The 19,810-nt window shown below is 45.1% G+C and overlaps 2 protein-coding genes across 3 annotated transcripts in view; both read left to right on the forward strand.

The window, feature by feature from the left end:
• The first annotated feature begins 199 nt into the window (after positions 1-199).
• Positions 200-10,602, forward strand: maco1b (macoilin 1b). Of its 2 annotated transcripts, none has more exons than XM_056590454.1 (11): positions 200-632; positions 1,826-1,967; positions 2,451-2,577; positions 3,436-3,559; positions 4,125-4,303; positions 4,758-5,388; positions 6,214-6,372; positions 7,687-7,869; positions 8,339-8,459; positions 8,622-8,796; positions 9,286-10,602. In XM_056590454.1, exons 1-11 carry the CDS (start codon positions 553-555, stop codon positions 9,486-9,488), a joined length of 2,124 nt encoding a protein of 707 aa, XP_056446429.1. In that variant the 5' UTR covers positions 200-552; the 3' UTR covers positions 9,489-10,602. The 2 variants fall into 2 exon arrangements, with proteins under 2 accessions (XP_056446429.1, XP_056446430.1); XM_056590455.1 differs by having other exon boundaries at positions 8,339-8,453.
• Positions 10,603-12,489: 1,887 nt separating this feature from the next.
• The window catches only part of ldlrap1b (low density lipoprotein receptor adaptor protein 1b), a 31,025-nt gene continuing 23,704 nt past the window's right edge, over positions 12,490-19,810 (forward strand). The window contains exon 1 of the mRNA XM_056590292.1: positions 12,490-12,730. Within this exon, the coding sequence (XP_056446267.1) occupies positions 12,646-12,730 (85 nt within the window). The 5' untranslated portion in view covers positions 12,490-12,645. The remainder of the gene's footprint in view (positions 12,731-19,810) is intronic.

Consider the following 19,810-nt stretch of genomic DNA (forward strand, 5'->3'; position numbering starts at 1 on the left):
GTATCAGTCAAAAAATAAATGTCGAAATATGATTGGCTATTCGCGGACCAAACAATCCTTGTACAGAACCCACACGCATAACAGCCCTCCCTCGCAGCGCGCTGATTGGACAACGAGCAATGCCTCAATCCTAATCTGCGAATCCAATTGGTTGACGCGTGTGACGTTCTACAAGGCCTTATTGTCTACGCCCCTTTGCCTCTGCCTATGGCTATGGTGGATGAGAACCGAGCGACCAACTATAGAGTAACATAAATGGTTCATTTTTACATCCATCAGCGTGAGAAGCCTCTGTAAATTGATTGGACCTACCACCCGTCTCGCAGTTTGACGTGCTTAAATTACACCGCGGCTTGCGCTCATAGAGGCTGCGCCTGGAGAAAAGAGGAGGTCCTTGAAGAGAGCGCTTTATTTATTTCTTTGTTTCCAGAGGAAAAAATAATAACATCGATATTCACCACAAGCATTTCATTTATTATCTCTGTCCGTGCACACAAGAAAACTGGATAAGATTACAGTGGGTATTCAAAGGCCAAACCGAAGGGGAGGAGGATGAAGCGGCGCAATGCGGACTGCAGCAAACTCCGACGGCCGTTAAAACGGAACCGAATCACCGAGGGTATATACGGCAGGTATACGAAGCCCCGCGGCGCTCTAATGATCTCCCCGTTGAATGTTCGCACCTTGGGAGCTACGCAAATTGAATCGTGCAACACATATGCCATTGCGGTGTAACTGTCAGCTTCCTGGCCCCTGATGTGTAGCAATCGCTTAGCCTATGTTAGCTGTGTTGCTTGTTGTAGGATAGCAGGTAGCCTTAGCTTTAACGAAGGCCTGGAAACAGCCCGTTTTAAATCACACCGCAGAGCCTCTCTACCACATTTGACCACATCTTAAATGTCTCAATTCTGTATGCACAGCCCTCTTTATATTTAAAAGTGGACCATGTGAGCTAACTTGAGATGTTGTTTGTTTGCTAGGAGTGTTGTTAGCCAAGAGTGCTGACAGCTAAACTGCAGTTTTGTCACCTCATTGCCAAATTCATAACAGGCGCCTCTTTCATCCAAAAGTAATGTAACAAATGTTTATGCCATTATTAAGACCACATTAAACGTGGCCCATGATCAGAGCTTTGTTTTGGTAGTCGATGGCCACTGTAAGCTGACTGCCTTGGCGACTCAGGTATTATGTCAAAAGCCAGCTGTCATCCAGCCACACCTGACAATTCCCACCTGTCTTTGACTTCCTACATACCAGTCAAAAGGGTAATTATAGATGCTTTTGTCCCAATAGATGAGCAGGCACAGGTTCTACGTAGAAAGACGTAGATGCTGTTGAACGTGAACTCAAGTGAGAGTCAGTACTATACTATTACTCCTTGTATTTTAAGATGGAAAGGGTTGCATCTATGATGCTTATAGTCCCTCTTAATTTAACTTGGTGTACATGTGTCAATTTTGTTTTTTAGTTTAAGCTGCTTAGACTAAGTGCTGCTACACATCTAATCTCTCAAACAGCAGCACTAGCCTGTGCAAATACTTCTCATGCCATACTTGATAATGGCCCCCCTTGCCCCTCCTCGCACACAGGCTTATGTTAAATGTGCAAGACGGCATTGATTTATGATATTCTAACGGCGATCTGCCATATGCTCCCTCAAGAGAAGTACCCTTATTATTTGTTATTGTCGACATCAGCATGTGCGTACATAAAGAAAAAAACACAGAAAAGGGTATTCTCAAGTTGTGCATAACCTTCTGACCAAAATCATGCATGATGTCTCTTCCACTCAATTCCTGTTTATGTCCTGTGTTTTTCTGAACAGTACCTTCCTGTATTTGAAGTTCCTGGTGGTGTGGGCACTGGTGCTGCTGGCAGACTTTGTGCTTGAGTTCAGGTTTGAGTACCTCTGGCCCTTCTGGCTCTTTATCCGGAGTGTGTACGACTCGTTCAGATACCAGGGGCTGGTGAGTGGCTCGCTTCTGATGCTTCAAAACCGTACTTTCATCAGTCAGATTATGGATAACTCCTCCTTGGATACACTCACTAATACTTGATGGTGACCCTCGTGTTAATCGTTTTTACCAAGCGTAAAACATAACCTGTGACTTTTAGACTTGTGTGATCATTCTTAAAATACCCTGCCTGGTTGCTTAGAGTTCAGATGTTTCTACAATATTTGTGTCTGTGTTTACTGGTTTACATATGCTCCTTAGATTTTGATTGATACAATTGGTCTATTGAATGAATATGACCTCTGGGATATCTGACTTGATATGTAACATTTTCATGCATGAAAAATGTAGGCTATTTTTAAATGCTTTTATTCGTTTGACGTTTGCCTCCAGCTGTATATGCATACGTTTACACATTGTTTACCCATTATTTCAAATTCAAGCATAGTTGATGACTTTTCAACACATAATTATTTTTCCATCTCTCTTCTACAGGCCTTCTCAGTGTTCTTTGTGTGTGTGGCGTTTACATCGGACATTATATGCCTGCTTTTCATCCCTGTGCAATGGCTGTTCTTCGCCGCCAGCACCTACGTGTGGGTCCAGTATGTGTGGCATACAGGTAGGGCCTGCATCTCTTTCTGCACCTTGATGTGCAATGTGGCGTTGAAGCACTGTGGTTGGTGTTGAGAGTGTAATTGGTTGGGAACATTCTTCCTTTGCTCGTTGTGTCGATAGGGAACAAAGCTACAATGTGTGGATATCCAAAGACTTGACGTCCAGCCAACACAGGCATTGACCGGAACCTTGCATGCATTTTAACACATTGGTTTAATATACCCTGCCTGAACTACAAATGCAGAGAGCTGGACCACCTGGTCATACAGATGACACGTCATCCTACCTCATTTTGGGAGATCAAATTTGCCGCTGAAGTTCCAAGGAGGCAGTAAAAGCATTTGGAACGATCAACGCACAATGTGTCACCCTACGTGCAAAGGAAAAGCGAACTTCTCTGAACTCTCTGTGGCGTATGGAAGTGAGCGGCGGGGCCCGGATCAGGTGTCTGATTTACTGGGAGGCCCCTGTGTTGACCAACGGCCAGGTGTCAAATTGAGCTCCAAGTAGCAGTGATGGTGGGGGAAGGGGTGACGGAAGGGGACCCCTGTAGCTCTCTGACCCCACCACTATTTCCCAGTGACGGTCTTCACATCCGTGGGATTTCACAGAGTATTAATACCCCTGTATCATTCCACCACCAGGTGGTAACCGTGTATAAAGATTTAATCCCTCGGGGCATTAGATGGTTTCTATTCTTTGACCATTAGGCCTGTGTGTTCAGAAGGTATGGAAATGAATGCCGTGTTTGTTTTTGTGTTTCTCTGTCTACCTAAACAATAATGTGGCTAAATAAGTTACTCATTGGTCATTATCTTGAGTTCCTATCGGTGTTTTCATCTGCCGTCTTATGTGTCCACAGAACGAGGGGTCTGCCTACCCACGGTGTCGCTATGGATACTCTTTGTTTACATAGAGGCAGCAATCCGATTCAAAGACCTCAAGAACTTCCACGTGGACCTGTGTCGCCCATTTGCTGCACACTGGTGAGCCAATGTTTGCTCTCTTAGAGGCTGAGGGGTGGTTGGTTAGGCACCCATGGGCGGAGGCAAGTTTACTTCCTCAGTTCCCAATTGATCAGGCTATGAATCTATGAATGTCCTTTCAACGTACCATAAAGCAACATAAAACCATCCTACTTGCAAACATACTGATAACAACTCGCGTTGGAACAATGTTCACCCTCACCTGTGAACATTTGTTGGCATTGTGCAGATCTTATAATTACTACCGTGGGTCAACCAAGGAAAGGGCTTTAGTTATACACGCCGTGCTGACAATTGTAAGGTCATTCATTGTGTCATGCTAACAGAGGTCTATGCCAATAATCTCAGGGGCTCTGAGAACCCTTGAGCTGGATTTAGATTTGTGTATTAGCCTACTTTATGCTGTGTAACCGAACAGTTCACACAATCACAACAAGGAATATATTTTTGGAACGATGACTGCATCTGCTTCACCCCGATCATGTTTACGTGGTCAATCCCATGTTGGTTTTAGATTGGGTTTTATTTAAACTTGCACAATGTCTCGCCCCTTCCACTCTCTTAGCATCGGCTATCCGGTGGTCACGCTGGGCTTCGGCTTCAAGAGCTACGTCAGCTATAAGATGCGTCTCCGGAAGCAGAAGGAGGTGCAGAAGGAGAACGAGTTCTACATGCAGCTCCTGCAGCAGGCACTGCCCCCAGAGCAACAGATGCTGCAGAGGCAGGAGAGGGAGGCGGAGGAAGGTGGGGTAACCACACATACATGACGTATACTGTACATGCATGCATACTTGCATTGACATATGTGGTATCTTGAGGTCGCCCGTCACTGGTCTGTATCGCTGGTATCGCTGGCATCAAAAACTTTCCCTCGTCTCTACAAGATCTTTCAACTTCCTAATAGTTTCATTATAGCAACTATACAACAATGGCCCGGGGGGTTTCCTAAATATGTCTATGTATCTTTTGTTTCAGACTGTATTCTATTTTTACTAGAATCTCATGGTAGTCTTGAATGAGGGCTAGTGGATGACTTTTCTCCACATATGTTTTTTAGATGGCGCTCTGCTGGAAGCGCTTCTCAAAGATGAGCCGAAGCTCTACTTAAATATTAAGATGGGTACAGGTTGCTGATTTTAATATTCTTGACACACTCTAACATGTGTCCTCTTCTGCCATTTCTCTATTCCCCCCTCAGCTGCCGCTAAAGGATTATCAGAGACGGAAGCACCCCCAGTGTCACAGAACGGCGCCCCAGCCAATAAGAAGACTTCACCCCCACTGGCAGAGCTGGAGTACCGGGAAAAAGGTAAAGACGGCAGAGGAGGAGGTGGCAGTGGGGACACCAAAAAGCAGCAGGGCAACAACAGCAGCAGCAGCAGCAGCAACAACATCCTGCCTTCAGGCGCGGACTCTAAACTCCAGGAGATGGAGTACATGGAGAATCATATGAACAACAAGAGACTGACCACAGAGATGGGCAGCACAGAGAACCTGCTGCTCAAGGAGGACAACAACTCCTCCTGCTCCTCGTCCTCCTCCTCCTCGTCCTCTTCCAAAAACTACAAGAACGCCAGCAGCAACGCTGCGGCGGCGCTGAACTCCTCGCCACGCGGCCACAGCGCCTCCAACGGCAGCGTGCCCGCCGCCGCCGCCGCCGCCGCTACCTCCTCCTCCTCCTCCTCCTCCTCATCCACCTCGACGGGGAAGAACGAGAAGAAGCAGAAGCAGCCTGCGGCGGGGAAGGGGACGTCGGGGGGCTCCCACCGGGACCCCACAGATAACTGCATCCCCAACAACCAGCTGAGCAAGCCAGAAGCGCTGGTCAGGTGAGACTCACACGACTACACACAGTGTTTGTGTGGGCAAATGTGCAGGTATTCCTCCATGCTGATGCAGCCTTTCTATTGCGCTAAGCTAGAAGGCTCCATGCACTTTAACATGCAATGTCACATTTTCAATCATTGCTGTTCTACGGCTGATCATGTTTTTTTTCGAGCTCAAGTGTCTGCTGACCTACTTTCTGGTGTTTGATTCCAACATGAAATTCTCCTTGCGCGCAGACATTTGTTGAAGCCATCTGTCACGCCTGGAAAACACATATGCTTTACTTTGTTGCACTCTACGGTGTTATTTTGCTTGTGCTATGGATTTTGTTGGCCTATTTTATTAATGTTTGTTATTATTTGTCTGTAAATGACAAACGCAGACTAATGCATGATTGAATTCTAGCTCATGTTGTGAACCAAGTTGATTAGCTCAGTGTTTTTTTTTTTTTTTTTCAAGGGAGTAGCAGAGAGACCAATCGTTGTCAGATGTGCAAGTCGGTCAATGCTGATTCTACTATCATTGATGTTTGCTGACTATTGAAGAGTCTCTCCAGCTCAACCCACTCAGTATGCTGCCAACTGTTTTGCATTTCTGCTAGAATTGTATGTGGTGGAGTAACTCGGGGGAATGATTTGCGTGTCCAGGCAATTTGTAAAATATTCTCTATATGACTCGACTCCTGTTATCATATGACCAAATGACTTCCAACCTACGGCTGACGAGACCCGGTCCTTCTCCCCACGCACCCCATGACCCGTAGCACCGGTCGGCAGCTGAACGCATCGCATGACCTGTCCCCCCCTGTGTCCACCCCCCCCTGCTAGGCTGGAGCAGGACGTGAAGAAGCTGAAGGCGGACCTGCAGGCCAGCCGGCAGGTGGAGCAGGACCTGCGCAGTCAGATCGGCTCCCTCGGCAGCTCCGAGCGCTCCATCCGCTCAGAGCTGGGCCAGCTGCGGCAGGAGAACGAGCTGCTGCAGAACAAGTGAGTGGCGGCGTGGGCGGTGGGCCCCCCAGGCGTGGGCGGTGGGCCCCCCAGGCGTGGGTGGTGGGCCGGTTGGTGGTGGGCCGGTGGGTGGCAGCGTTTCTACCGAGCCAAATAGAAGCTAGACGCGCTATTGCTTGACCTTGAAAATTATTCCAGTACAGAAAAACTTGGAGGCAGGCAATAATAGCGTTGGCGATAATAGCGTTGACAATAGTAGTGGTGTTCATCTGTGGGGCGGCTGTGTCAGTCGCTCACAACAAAAACCACCATGGCTTTTTGTTTATTGACAATAGCGCCACTGGTCTTGTTAGAATACCTGTTGTAGTTGCAACAAAAAACAACAACTGTGTGTCCTTGCAAACTGGACCATGGGGATGGTGTTGCATAGTGCATCACTCTACCTCCAGCCCCGGCCTCTGTTGTGTTAGCTCATCATTCTGGCACCAGAACCCTACCAGTACCCTGGCACCCAACAGCTTGTTAAAGGTCACTGCATTCAGAATACTCTATTTGTATTGCTTAGCTGAGCTCTCTGTAAATGTCAAGCATTGCATGGGGTCCATTAAACACGTTTAGCATCTTTTTATAGTCGTCGTTTTTATAATGAAGGTCTGATCATTGACTGACGTACAAACAGAGAAATATTTTGAAAGCTTCATTATTCCTTTATAGACCTTTATGCAAATGGGAACACAACATGGCTATTATATTACTACTTCCAGCCTTCACATCAAGTATTAAAGGAAAGGAATTGCTTCAAAATGCCTAGAATGGAATTTCCGGTCGCTTTCCCAGTGCCAACTACTAGGAGCCAACCATAGTAGACTCTTTTTTTACTTTGAGATTATGCCCTGTATTTTTGTCTATATTAGGTCCATCTATTCAAGGGAGCATTTACACTGGGAATAAACAGCTGTCCTGGTAGCTGTATTTTAGTCAGGAATTTATTATTATTAAGCTTGGCATGAATTGGACTGGAGGACAATTTAAATACGATTTAGATGTTTAATAACTCCAATGACTCCTACATTGTGTTTGGATTAATCAGACACGGGGGAAGGTCTGGCTACTATATTTGAATACTTATTTCCTTCCTTTTTTCGAATGAATTCAAACATTATTTAGGTTGACTAAAAGCAGAACACACACACACACACACACACACACACACACACACACACACACACACACACACACACACACACACACACACACACACACACACACACACACACACACACACACACACACACACACGGTCTTCACAGTACCGTCCCGCTGGCTAACATATTTCCGTGTGTGTGCGTTTAGGCTCCATAATGCCGTTCAGGCCAAGCAGAAGGACAAGCAGGCGGTGGGCCAGCTGGAGAAGAGGCTGAAGGCGGAGCAGGAGGCGCGCGCCACTGCAGAGAAGCAGCTCGCAGACGAGAAGAAGCGGAAGAAGCTGGAGGAGGCCACAGCGGCCCGGGCCGTGGCGTTGGCCGCAGCCTCCAGGTACACCCGCCCACGCCCTCCACGCAGGTGGCCTCCCGTCCTGGCATAAACACTCCGGAGCCCCGCGGGCTAGAATGGAGATTTAGCATTTGTTGTTCAGGACAGCACGGATGCGCATATGTTCCGTACACTGTTCCGTTATCTATGCAATGCCACGTTATCTTTAAAATGCGGTTGACAGCAAAAGGCGCGCTGATCAGTGGGGATAAATATCGTGCCATTTATTGGATGCATGTGATAACCCATGTGGATTTGAGGACATCAAGTTTAATAGAAGTCATTTTATGCTCTGTTGAGAAATGAATGAATCGTAATTGTGTGTCTGGAGGGGGAGAGAGTGGGACGAATGGGGCAGATCTGTGGGTTATACACGCATACCTCCTGATAGGCATTCGCAGAGAGCTATTTAAAGAGTCTTAAGATGCAAATGGGACCATCTGACCTCGGCGTTCATGGTTGTTTTCCGCAGAGGGGAATGCACAGACACGCTGCGCAGGCGCATCACAGAGCTGGAGACGGAGTGCAAGAAGCTCAGCATGGACATCAAGCTCAAAGAGGACCAGATCCGCGAGCTGGAGATGAAGGTGCAGGTGAGCCTTTCTGATCGTAGTAATACAGACCCTATTTCCATTAATTCCACAAGCAGTGTCGTACCCACCTTTATGAACAACCCGACACAGCACAATGCCATTCTGACCAACGTCTTCTTCTTCCTCTCGTTTGTGTTCCTGGTCTACGTGGGGAACCCCTAGGAGCTCCATAAGTATAAAGAGAACGAAAAAGACACGGAGGTGCTGATGTCGGCCCTGTCAGCCATGCAGGATAAGACCCAGCACCTGGAGAACAGCCTGAGTGCAGAGACCCGGATCAAATTGGACCTCTTCTCAGCGCTGGGCGACGCCAAAAGACAGCTGGAGATCGCACAGGGTCAGTTTACGCACGCACACGCACGCACAACAACTGATGGTCTTATCAGCTATCGGCAGCAGGTAGACTGGAAATGGTGTTATCGCAATTTTACGACTCAGTCAGTTGCCCTATAGTTTTTTATGCCATAGTAAAATTGTAGCTCCCTATGGTGGATAAGCAATGGGTTGGTATTTGCTTATTTTTATCGCAAAATCTTTATGGCCTCCTCTGAGATGAAATGATCATATATTTCCAGCTCAAATAAAAATACATTATATGCCTCATTAATGCCAGACGGGTTAGTTTGTTGGCTCACTTCCTTGACTCTTCAACTGTAATCACAGGTTCTTTCCTATGATGTAACACGTCAGCCCAACGTCTAATGTGGCTCTTAGGCTCACATCAGTAGTCTAAATCGACAGTTTTGGGTTAAAACCGTTTTCCTTTGCGACTCTTTGACCATTTGCTCTTTGCTGACTTTGTTGTCGCTCCTCTGTGGTCTCACAGGGCAGATCCTCCAGAAGGACCAGGAGATCAAGGACCTGAAGCAGAAGATCGCAGAGGTCATGGCCGTCATGCCCAGCATCTCCTACACGGCCGACAACAGCAGCATGACCCCCGTGGCTCCCCACTACTCCTCCAAGTTCATGGACACCAATTCCTCCGGCCTGGACCCCAACGCCTCTGTCTATCAGCCCATGAAGAAGTGAACGCTTCCCCTCCTCTCCCTCCGGCCATCTGCCTGTCTCTACTTTCTTTTCGTTTTTGGGTTGTGCAGACCGACCAACACAGTCTGCAGTGGAGAACATGGGGTTTTCTTCACTTTTTTTCTCCCTGGTCGCCAGGTCAGAAGGATGTTGTATCGTGTGACTGTACTTGTTGTAGTTAAAACAAAAGACAAAAAAAAAACTTTTAAAAAAGACCTCGCGTGTCAACTAAGAATCCGTTATTTCTTTTCTTCCTTGTCGTGTCTATTGAAACCTCACAGAATCGGGCATGTATCCATAACACCAAAACACCACTACCATCACCAACAACACTACCGCCTCGTATTCAACCGATCACCTGATTTGCAGCCTTGGGGAATTGCTGAATTTATTTAACTTCTTACTTCTGAAGACATTTTACGGAGCTTTCACTTCCCAGATCTGGAAATTCCCCTCTGGAATAATGAGGATGTGAGCATCTGGGAACCACTGCAAAGTTGTCTTTGACAACTTTGAAATCGTGAACAATCTTTGCAGTTAACACAGCGGTGTGCACAGATTTAAAATGGCAGGGGTGTCGAAACAAACACAACAAAGGGCATTGAATCTTCTCCTTCATCAATTTAGCTGTTTGGTTTCTTGATCTGCCCCTTTATTGTTCGAAAGAGATGAATGCATCAAGAGATGTTTGAATATTAAAATCAGTTTTGACCGTTTTGGTCCCCCTGCATATTCCTTCACCAGTTTTGAACCCAGTGACTTGAGATAGGACTTGATTATTGATATTCAGATGGAGCCATCCCCCCTGGGTAGAACAGAACTAGGTAACACCCAGTTTGTTGATTTAAGAGTAGCCTGGTTACCAGCATTAATGATTCTCTCAATCATTTGGTTGTTCAAAGTAGTGTCCCTTTCTTTATATATTTGGTATGTTGTTCAATAATTTTTCCTATCTGTTACAATGATCTGAAGGACACAGAAATCGAGGTGGAGGCCATGCTTGTATCCCAAACCTGGTTATTTTCAAAATAGGTTGATGTAATGTATACCACTGCTTTTTTTGCACACAGTTGTTAAAGTGTGTTTGCATGCCCACCGAAACAACATGTATACACTCCCTTAATTTAGCTCCATGCCACCCTTTTTTTAAATTTATTATAATTTCCATAAAATTGCACTGCTAAAACAAGGGACGATTAGTTGATGAGACTGCACTGCAATGTATGGTGTGTATACATTGCTTTTTTTTTTATCTTATACTTTTTTGGAAAGGCCAAATTTATAATTGTGCAGCCTACTATTGCAGTTAATAATCTCCTTTCAAAGTTTAACAATATTCCACTTGATTACATGTGCCAAGAATGGGATTAACATGCTTTCTGGGAATGTCATACAAATAGTATGAAGCGTTTCAGAAGTCCTTCTGAATGAAGTTGTGTCCATCTGGAGACGGTGTGTCCACAGTTTGAACACAGTTTACTTAAATAAGGTAAGGGACTAGGAAATCCTAATTGTTGTGTTAATGTGACATACCTGAGGGAACGTTGTTCAAACCAGTTGCTCTCTATCCTTTTGGTATCCTTTGGTGCAGGGAGAAGTTGCTTGGGTCTGGTATGGTGCAGATGTCATCCGAAAGGGTCATTGTTTGGTTTTCACCCACTAAATATGGATACTCTCTTGTTTTTAAGCAGCTATACCATTGACTTCTGAAGATAATATTTACATTTTAGTCAGCTGGGTGGTCAACAGTTGTTGAAAAGTTGTTGTTTTCTATGCTCAGTCACTGCTATTGTTTCAGCCCAAAATCTGACCGTGGCTACAGTCTTGCTCTGTGAGGTTTACAAGGAATAAACGTTTTTTTTCTTGCAAATGGTGCCAGGTGGGTTTCTGTTTTACTTTATATGATATTTGGTTTCATTCACTTTATTTTGTGACTGTGTTGGATTAAAATAATCTGCTACATGACCAAATAGTAATATGAACAGGAAGTTTCCCACAAACTGCATCGAATTGGTCTTGCCAGCAGGGGGCAATGTCATTCCATTTGGTTGACAGACTTCCTCAATGTGATTTATGATTTAATATCATTAATTAAATTGGATGAAGAATGATCAAATCCAAGACTTTTACATTGATATTTCATTAATCAATTTCCATGCCATTGGAAATTTAAGATGTTAGCATAATTCGTGAAAATGGCCTCGCTGATTCACTGCTAGAACATAATTGACATCCGTTATGCCCACAACAGATTTACCAACAGAGACCGTATTTAACTGAGAAAAAAATTCTTGTTTCCATGATTAGATTTGTCTCTTTGTCTGGATATTTCACAGCTCAAACTAATCTCCCAGGGAACTCGCACAGACCTGTGGGCCAGAGATTTCAATTTGTGATAGAAGTATAAAGGGAACTGAATTAGGCACTGATACACATTTTGATTCGAGCGACAGATTCAGAAAACACTACGTCAAGGACATTGGGTTTCAAAACATCAGAGAGGCCCTCCTTGTTCAGCAATCACATTGTCTGAGGCTTCACCTGCTTGGAATTCCACAAGACGTGCACATTTGCACATTTAGTGTTGCTCTGAATGATACCCATGTTGAACAGATCTCATTTAGAACATATCAGTCGACCTTTAATGAAAATATATATCTAGTCAGCGAAGTCTAAAAACTTAACGGTAAAAGAAAATGAAATGCATAGTAGCGTGTCCACATGTGTCATGCATTGCAAAAAATATTGCGACTCAGAAAAATAACTGCATTATTATAAAGCATATGAATAAAAATGCGATTGTCAGTGTCAACTGATAATGACATTCAACTTTGAATGAAAAGTGATGCAGCTGATAATTTTGGAAAGGGTGGGGACAAACAGCCGCTTGGCTTGGCGAAGCGCGCCAGCGCCACTGAGAACGCCTCGCTCGCGTGACTCCCACACGCGTCACCGCATTATCGGGTTAATTTGCATACGTGCGACCGCCCAGAGGGACGAGCACGATAACCCATTGATTCAGACAGCCGTCTGTAGGCAGACACACAGAGGAGTGGTCGGGAAAAGTTTCGTACGGACGAGGGCTGTGGAACGAGTCAAGTGCTTCCAGTGATAAGCACTGACGCTTGTTGGGCTCTTTGCCCTACTTTCGGATAACGATATGGACGCGTTGAAGTCCGCGGGGAGGGCAATTATCCGGAGCCCCAGTATCGCCAAACAGTCCTGGGGTGTGGGCAGACATAAAAGTAAGTACTGTCTGGTTCACATTTTAACGTTATGCTAACTAGTGCTAGCTATGTGCCGCAGCAGCGCGTTAGCCTCAGTCATGTGTTACTTTACTAGGTTCAGAATGCAACATTAGTGTTGTTATTACGCTGTTTACACAACATGTGTCTGGGCAACTAGTGTTCCGAATCCTGTGTAATGCAAGTATAACCCCTCCTAATGTGACACTATCGTATGTCACTGAATACTTTAAGTCTAAATGATTGTCTAGGGCTTGAACTTGGACATATGTTTTAGTCACGTCAATCTTATGTCACTTGTACCAGTTGCTATTTTAGAACCGAAGAGCTGCCCCCACCAGCCCAAAGATGTCTTAATTGACCCACTGGTTGACGTCCACCTACCGGGGGGTTATAAGTTGAAAAGTCTTCCTCATGAAGAACTGTCTGCCACGTCGCTCTAGTGTAATGACAGGTCAAAAACGATGACAGGGTCAGGGATCATGACACAATCATTTGGAAATATTGAAATCTTAGTTTAGAGTTATTAAGAGTCACAAAACAAGGATTGAAGGAACTGATATAGTTGAGTAATGATTTGAGAATACAGACCTAGCAACGCTCTGTTGCTAGGCGATACATAATGGGTCAACAAAATGGATAGGAAAAATTAACGGAAGTAACATCCGGTGCAGTGCCATGATTGTAATGTTTTTAAGACCTCTGTGTTATGCTACGTATTGTAGAATACCCCAAATTAAGGGTTTACATATCATCTTGCTGCAATCAAATGTGCCTGGATTCTCCCAAGCTTTTGTGGGACGGATTCAGCTGACAGCACAGACCGTGTGTGTGTGCGTCCGCTCCGGTGGCTACACATGCTCACTACGCTACGATGCCTTTCATACACAATTCAGCCGCTTGGTTGCCTTTATCGTCACACAAAGAACAATCCACCCTGCCTATTCCCTTTCCCTTTTTTATTGCACAATTATACAGTTTCCACCAAGATCCAACCCCCTGGCTTTGGAATCTACACTTCGCTCCTTATCGCCTATAACAATGTGTGTAACAGCAGGATTCCTAGACAGTGACACCGCAACGATGTTTAATTGGTCTTCATTTATTGCAAGTAAAAACTTTATAATCCAAACAATATTTTTCCAAACAAAAGTCTGCATTATTACTCTGTGATCTCCAGTTATTAGAGTATAGTGACTATATTTGGAATGTGGCATCCATGTCATTTTCTAGTGAGATTTGAACATCTCAGTCGCATTCTGGCAGATTGCTGACAAGGGTTCATCCCCTCCTGATAGCTACCATTTTCGATGTAAAATCCTGTATTGTCTGAAAGGCAATGTGTTAGGGAGAGGACCTTTGTCTGCATGCAGCAGGCCTGTATGCTTCCCACATCGCTTGACAAGGCGCTGTTTTTTGTTTCTAATTGGTGTTGTCAAAACAGGGGGAGGATGTCAGACCATTAAAGCGGCAACTGTGGTTAATGGCCGATTAAAGCAGACCGTGCATGGTTTTCACACACCCTGATACAAGACACACACACACACACACACACACACACACACACACACACACACACACACACACACACACACACACACACACACATACACACACACACACACATACATACATACATACATACATACATACATACATACATACATACATACATACATACATACATACATACACACCCGCATACACACCCGCATACACACACACACCCGCATATACACTTTTACACTTATACACTGTTGCACTGATCTGACATCTTGATGTGTCGGTTAGTAAATGAGTTGTGTAGAGCGTTGGATCGTCATGTGGTTTTAGGATTTTTTCTTTGTACAGTTGCTAAATAATATATTTACGAATGGAAATAGAATGACGGTTGGATACGTCACATGTTCTGGGTCAAGTATTTTGGTAGGGTATCTCTGCTTGTCCCCTTGTGGCCTAATGTTGGCCAGCAGTGAGTCCTCTCCATAAAGTCATCCAAACATCCCACCAGGTTGTGATTGAGATTTGTTTCCTGCAGTGCTCCTTTTATGGAGTTGTAAAGACCCCAGTGATTTACAGTGGGTCGTTCAATTCTCGGATTCGATCAGAGAAATGACGTTTCGGATATTTCATTTTCGTTAAAGACCACTGCTCGGCTTCTGATTTAGGAAACACTTTAGCTAACTGTAGTTGTGTGCTTTCTCAGAGTAAATAGCACATTGGCAGTTGGATACCCTGTTAAGTTATTTAGGAAGTATTGATTTCCTCTCCAATAGCTGTATAGTTGCCAATGGCACACAGTCTTGCTGTTCACCCCTGAAAGTAGGCCTGTGCTGATTGAATGAATGCAACATGATGCTATTTACGGCAGGCCTCCATTAAGGAGGTATATTTTTCCACTGTGTCCTTGGATGGCAGAAAAGCCTCAGATTTGATGTACGTATACATACTAGTGGTTTACGTGATATACCCTTCTCCTCTAAATAACACACACGTGCGCAATATTTCAATACTCTGATCAGTATAAATCAGGATAGTGGGACCTTGATTTCAGTATTCACCGTAAGGCGTCGTGGGTGAAGTCTTGTTGCTTCCCTTGCACCCCTGCTCTGCCCACCCCTCCCCTTACACACACACACTCACACCCCGACACCCATTTACAGCGAGGTTGAGCAGGTAATGCAGGAAAGTCTTGCTTCTTTCGTTGCTCTCCGGGTTTCGGCAAGAGATTTGCACAGCAGGGCAGCAGAACTATTTTCTTTTGACCTCGCCCTCCGTTTTGCACCATATGCTGACCTGTAGAAGAGCGGTGACCAGCTGTTGCCAATATAGATTGTTGTTGAATGCATCACTACATGCTGGGCAGTCCCCTCTGGATGCCACAAGAGAGATCCCTGCTTCCCCAGGGATGACTGGTGAAGTCTGCAACTCCCGACTCCTCCAACCACACATGATCGAGACACATTCTGCTTTCTTGAATGTGAAGACCCTTGGAATTAAAGGGAAATGGGGAAAAATGTGATTATATTTTCTTATCAACCCTTATTTTTGTCTTTCCTCCGCCCTGTTATCTTGCTGGTCTGCCCCCATGAACAACCAGCAAACACATCATAATAATCATATCACCATATTATCCAGATGTGGAAGCAACAGCAAATAATCAAATAAAATTTCTGAAGCATGGCAATGCTTGAAATTACACGCATGGAATGATGAAGTATAATATTTCACTTTACCGTCTAGTCAAAAACATTTCTGATTGCAAGGTGTGTGTGTGTGTGTGTGTGTGTGTGTGTGTGTGTGTGTGTGTGTGTGTGTGTGTGTGTGTGTGTGTGTGTGTGTGTGTGTGTGTGTGTGTGTGTGTGTGTGTGTGTGTGTGTGTGTGTGTGTGTGTGTCAAGAGAAGCAGCCCTTGAATGCCTCTAACACCAATGCGTCTTGGAGAGAGAGGCCAAGGGAAACATGTTGACCTCAGCAGGATGTTGGCTGTGTGTTCCCTGCCTTGGTGTATTGCACTTCTCTCGTCTCTCTTTCCTCATCTCCTACTCCTCCCTTCTATTCTTCTTGGTGGATTTGACATCCTCTGAATGATATGTGTCCTAATGCCTGGACTTACAAGCCACCGATAAGACTCTTATCCCCTGTAAATCCCTGGCCTCGGCCAACTGGAATGGTTTTGGATTGCCACCAAACATGGTACTCGGCTATATACTTAGGTAACACTTCCCCCCCCCTTATCTCGCGTGGGAATTGATGCCTGTATGATACGGCGCTGTGCGATGCCGTTTTGCATGTTGCTCTGTGATGAAGGCTGATGAGCAAAATCTCGGTGCACAAGGACAGGGAAGGAGAGATGAGGCATGGGTTTCTGTATTTAGAAGAGCACCATAAATCAGGCTTTGTACCAACTGTTAGCTGAGTTTGTCATTTGTATTTATTTGGCCTGTGTGTGTGTGTGTGTGGGGGGGGGGGGGGGGGTCCTGTCACTACTTCCTGTACTGTTAAATATCTGCTCAATGTGCAGCTGTGGTTAGGCAATGTATTCTTCAGTTTACATCTTACAAAAGACAGTGTACACCTCACAGAGTGCCCTACTAAAGCCACTATTTTGTAGGGACAGATAGGGCTCAACCCTGCCTGGGTGTTTTAATATGGTATTTTTATTTATTATTATTGAAGGATTCGTCCTTTGGAATCTACCTCCACTACGTCTGCTGTGGTCACTAGCCCTGATAGAAATCTGCCTCCCAGATGGCTCTTTACCATTTGGTCGCCAAACTCGATTGATGAGTCAGCTAGTGCCTTAAACTGGCCCAATCCCGACCAGGGTTCTGCCTGGCGCAGCCAGGCTGAACCGCTGCATGGCTGCTGCATGGCTGTTCTCGAATGAACCCGGTTGACTTGAATCTACAATCGAAGGCCGAAGAGATTCCCTGTGTCCTGGCAGTGTGTTCGGAGAAGCACCAACACAGTCGAGCTGGGATCCATTCTGTCCATCCCTGTCGGTGAATAGACGGGTCAGGTGGGAGGCTGGCCCGACCGGCACCACGACAAAGCACCCCTCACAGCGGCGCTTTGTGTTGTGAGCGACATCACAGGAATGCTTTAGGGTGGTTTTTTTTTGGTTTTTTTCTTTTCTCTCCTCCCAGTTGCTCTTTGATTGAACCCCACGTGACCCTATGCAGAGAGCTGTCAATGCACGCCACGGCAGCTCCCCTCGGCCTCCACAAAGAGGGGCAAACTGTTGATACAGCAGGCTGGACTCGCTGCTCCACCAGGAAGCCTTAGGGATTGTTTTCCTGCTGGCATTCTTTGTGTTATTTTTATACAAAAAACCAGTATGCCAACTAGACACCTGTGTGAGCCCAACCTGTCCCAGGCTTACTCATCCCTGACAGGTATTTGTTGTTGAATATGTAACCCATGTGACTAAAGAGCACCATGAACAATGGTGCTCTGTAATTATGTCCTCAAGCCCTATACTGTGGAATTGGGGGGGGGGGGGGGCACTGTTTAATCTTTGACTACTGTGTGATGGAATTTGTCTTTCCGGCTCCCATGTGAAAAGCAACAGGTCTGACGCAATCCATATCAAAGGCCTGTAACTTGAGTCATTTGTGGCCATTGAACCGGTTTCGCCTGGTGAGGCGTGCGTGTCATTGACGTGCGCATCTCCCTCACCTCCACCTGTAGATGGCCTCTGTGTAGGCCTTCACGTTCTTTTAGGAAATGAATCCAGGGTGTGGAGCAGCAGGGTGTAACATTGAGCAGTTGAGGGTTTGTAGTCGGAGGCTTCCAGCCCAGCTAGGGTTGAATAGAGAGGAGGAGAACTTCTCAGCCATTCGTTTCTATTGCTGTATCTTTTATTTTTTTCTCTCTCTCTCAACCTGCTGCATAAAGTGGACTACTATAACCAGGCCTGGGCTCACAGTGAAGTGGAGTGCTTGCATGCTTTCCACTGTGATTAAAGACTTGCCCATTCCGCATCCCTAATTGGTTGTTATACTGGTTATGTATCCCCTGATGCCGTGTGTGGTGTGTTTATGCATGCACATGCCTGTAATGTGAGGAGATGCTCTGCTTCTCTACCATTTTCCTCTACCAAGAACTCTTCAGTGATTCATCATTTATCAACACTTTCCTCATCCAAAGCTGGAGTCGAGAGGCAGTCAGATTTGGCCCATTAGATCGTTGCATAATTCTGTTCTTCAGAAAGTCAATGTCTTTTTTACCTCAACTAGATGACTACGTATTGGTGCAACAAGGGCTGAACGATTTGGGGGAATAATCTAATTGCGATTATTTTGACCAATATTGCGATTGCGATTTAATGTACGGATTTTATAATTTATTAAGTTCCAATCCTTATGATGTGTATTATTCACTAAAAAAATAAATAAATCCTTCTTTAGTTTGACCAACACAACATTAGAAGCAGTCAACGTAAAAACTGCTCTTTCCTTTAGGCCAGGCCGATGTGTTGAGATTAATTTATATTATAAACTTCTTTATTTAACTATTTAATAAAAAAATAAAGTAGTGATTTCCAGTCAGTAACGGTAACAAATCACTTTCTTTTTTTTACGCAGCCTTTGCGATTTGCATAACGCGTTCTATTACATCGCGATTTTGATTTGAATTCGATTAATCGTTCAGCCCTGGTGCAACCCTGCAGAAACCTGAATATAATGCATCATATTGTCATTGGAGATAAGAATCGCGATTCTCCCATTCATCTACATTTTTATTTTACTATTGCTGTAATTTCTTCAACTACAACAATAATTGTAACAAACAACCTTCTCTACATCTTAAACCAAATTTAAGATTTGGTATCCTTTGGTACAATATTTAAAAGCGTGTAAGGCAACTCCTGCTCGCTGGAAAGGGCAGGGGTTCCTCTATGGTTAAAAGACAGAAATTCTGAAGTCATGTTCTGAATGCACAGTTAATGCCCACTATCTCTGTCCATCGTCTCTCACATGTTCCATTCCTCTCCCCCGTCCTCTTCCTCTTTCTGCAAGGGCATGGGCGACCTCGGGTGAGTGCAGTTGAAACATACTATTGTGATCTTCTTTGATCCTCCCTTGCTGTTCTGTTCTCTCCTATCTGTTTTCTCGTCTGAGCCAATGACCGCCGGTGCACCCCGCGTGCTGCAATTATTCACAGCCTCCAGCTCCTCTGCTCCCTTCCTGTGCTGCAATCTCCGGTCTCAGTTCTTGGAGCCCGCCTGACTTTGCCATTCATCTCTTTTGTTGCATCAGTAGGATCAGCCTCTGTTTGGCTTCATTGAAAGTCCACTTGTCACTTAAGTGGTGGTGTGCAAGGCCCTTTTAGTTCCTCAAATGGTAGATGGACTTCATTTATATAGTGCTTTTTCTAACCAGTGGCCACTCAAAGTGCTTAACAAATATGGCCTTTCACGCGCCCATTCACACACACATTCACACACTGACGGCGGTGTCAGCCATGCAAGGCGAGGCGACAGCAAGCTCGTCGGGAGCAGTTAGGGACACGAAACACCTGTCACTCTGCCACGAGGAGCATCAACCCTAAACAGCTTGGGGTTAGTAAAAGTAGA

The sequence above is a fragment of the Gadus chalcogrammus genome, chromosome 5 (assembly GCF_026213295.1).
Source record: "Gadus chalcogrammus isolate NIFS_2021 chromosome 5, NIFS_Gcha_1.0, whole genome shotgun sequence".
Classification (NCBI taxonomy): Eukaryota; Metazoa; Chordata; class Actinopteri; order Gadiformes; family Gadidae; genus Gadus; species Gadus chalcogrammus.

What these genes read in the sequence shown, in the direction of transcription:
- maco1b (XM_056590454.1), top strand. Translation starts at nt 553, where the DNA reads ATGAAGCGGCGCAATGCGGACTGCAGCAAACTCCGACGGCCGTTAAAA. An exon ending in ACCGAGGGTATATACGGCAG is followed by an intron (nt 633 to 1,825) that starts GTATACGAAGCC and finishes TTTTCTGAACAG; the next exon opens with TACCTTCCTGTATTTGAAGT. An exon ending in CGCCCATTTGCTGCACACTG is followed by an intron (nt 3,560 to 4,124) that starts GTGAGCCAATGT and finishes CCACTCTCTTAG; the next exon opens with CATCGGCTATCCGGTGGTCA.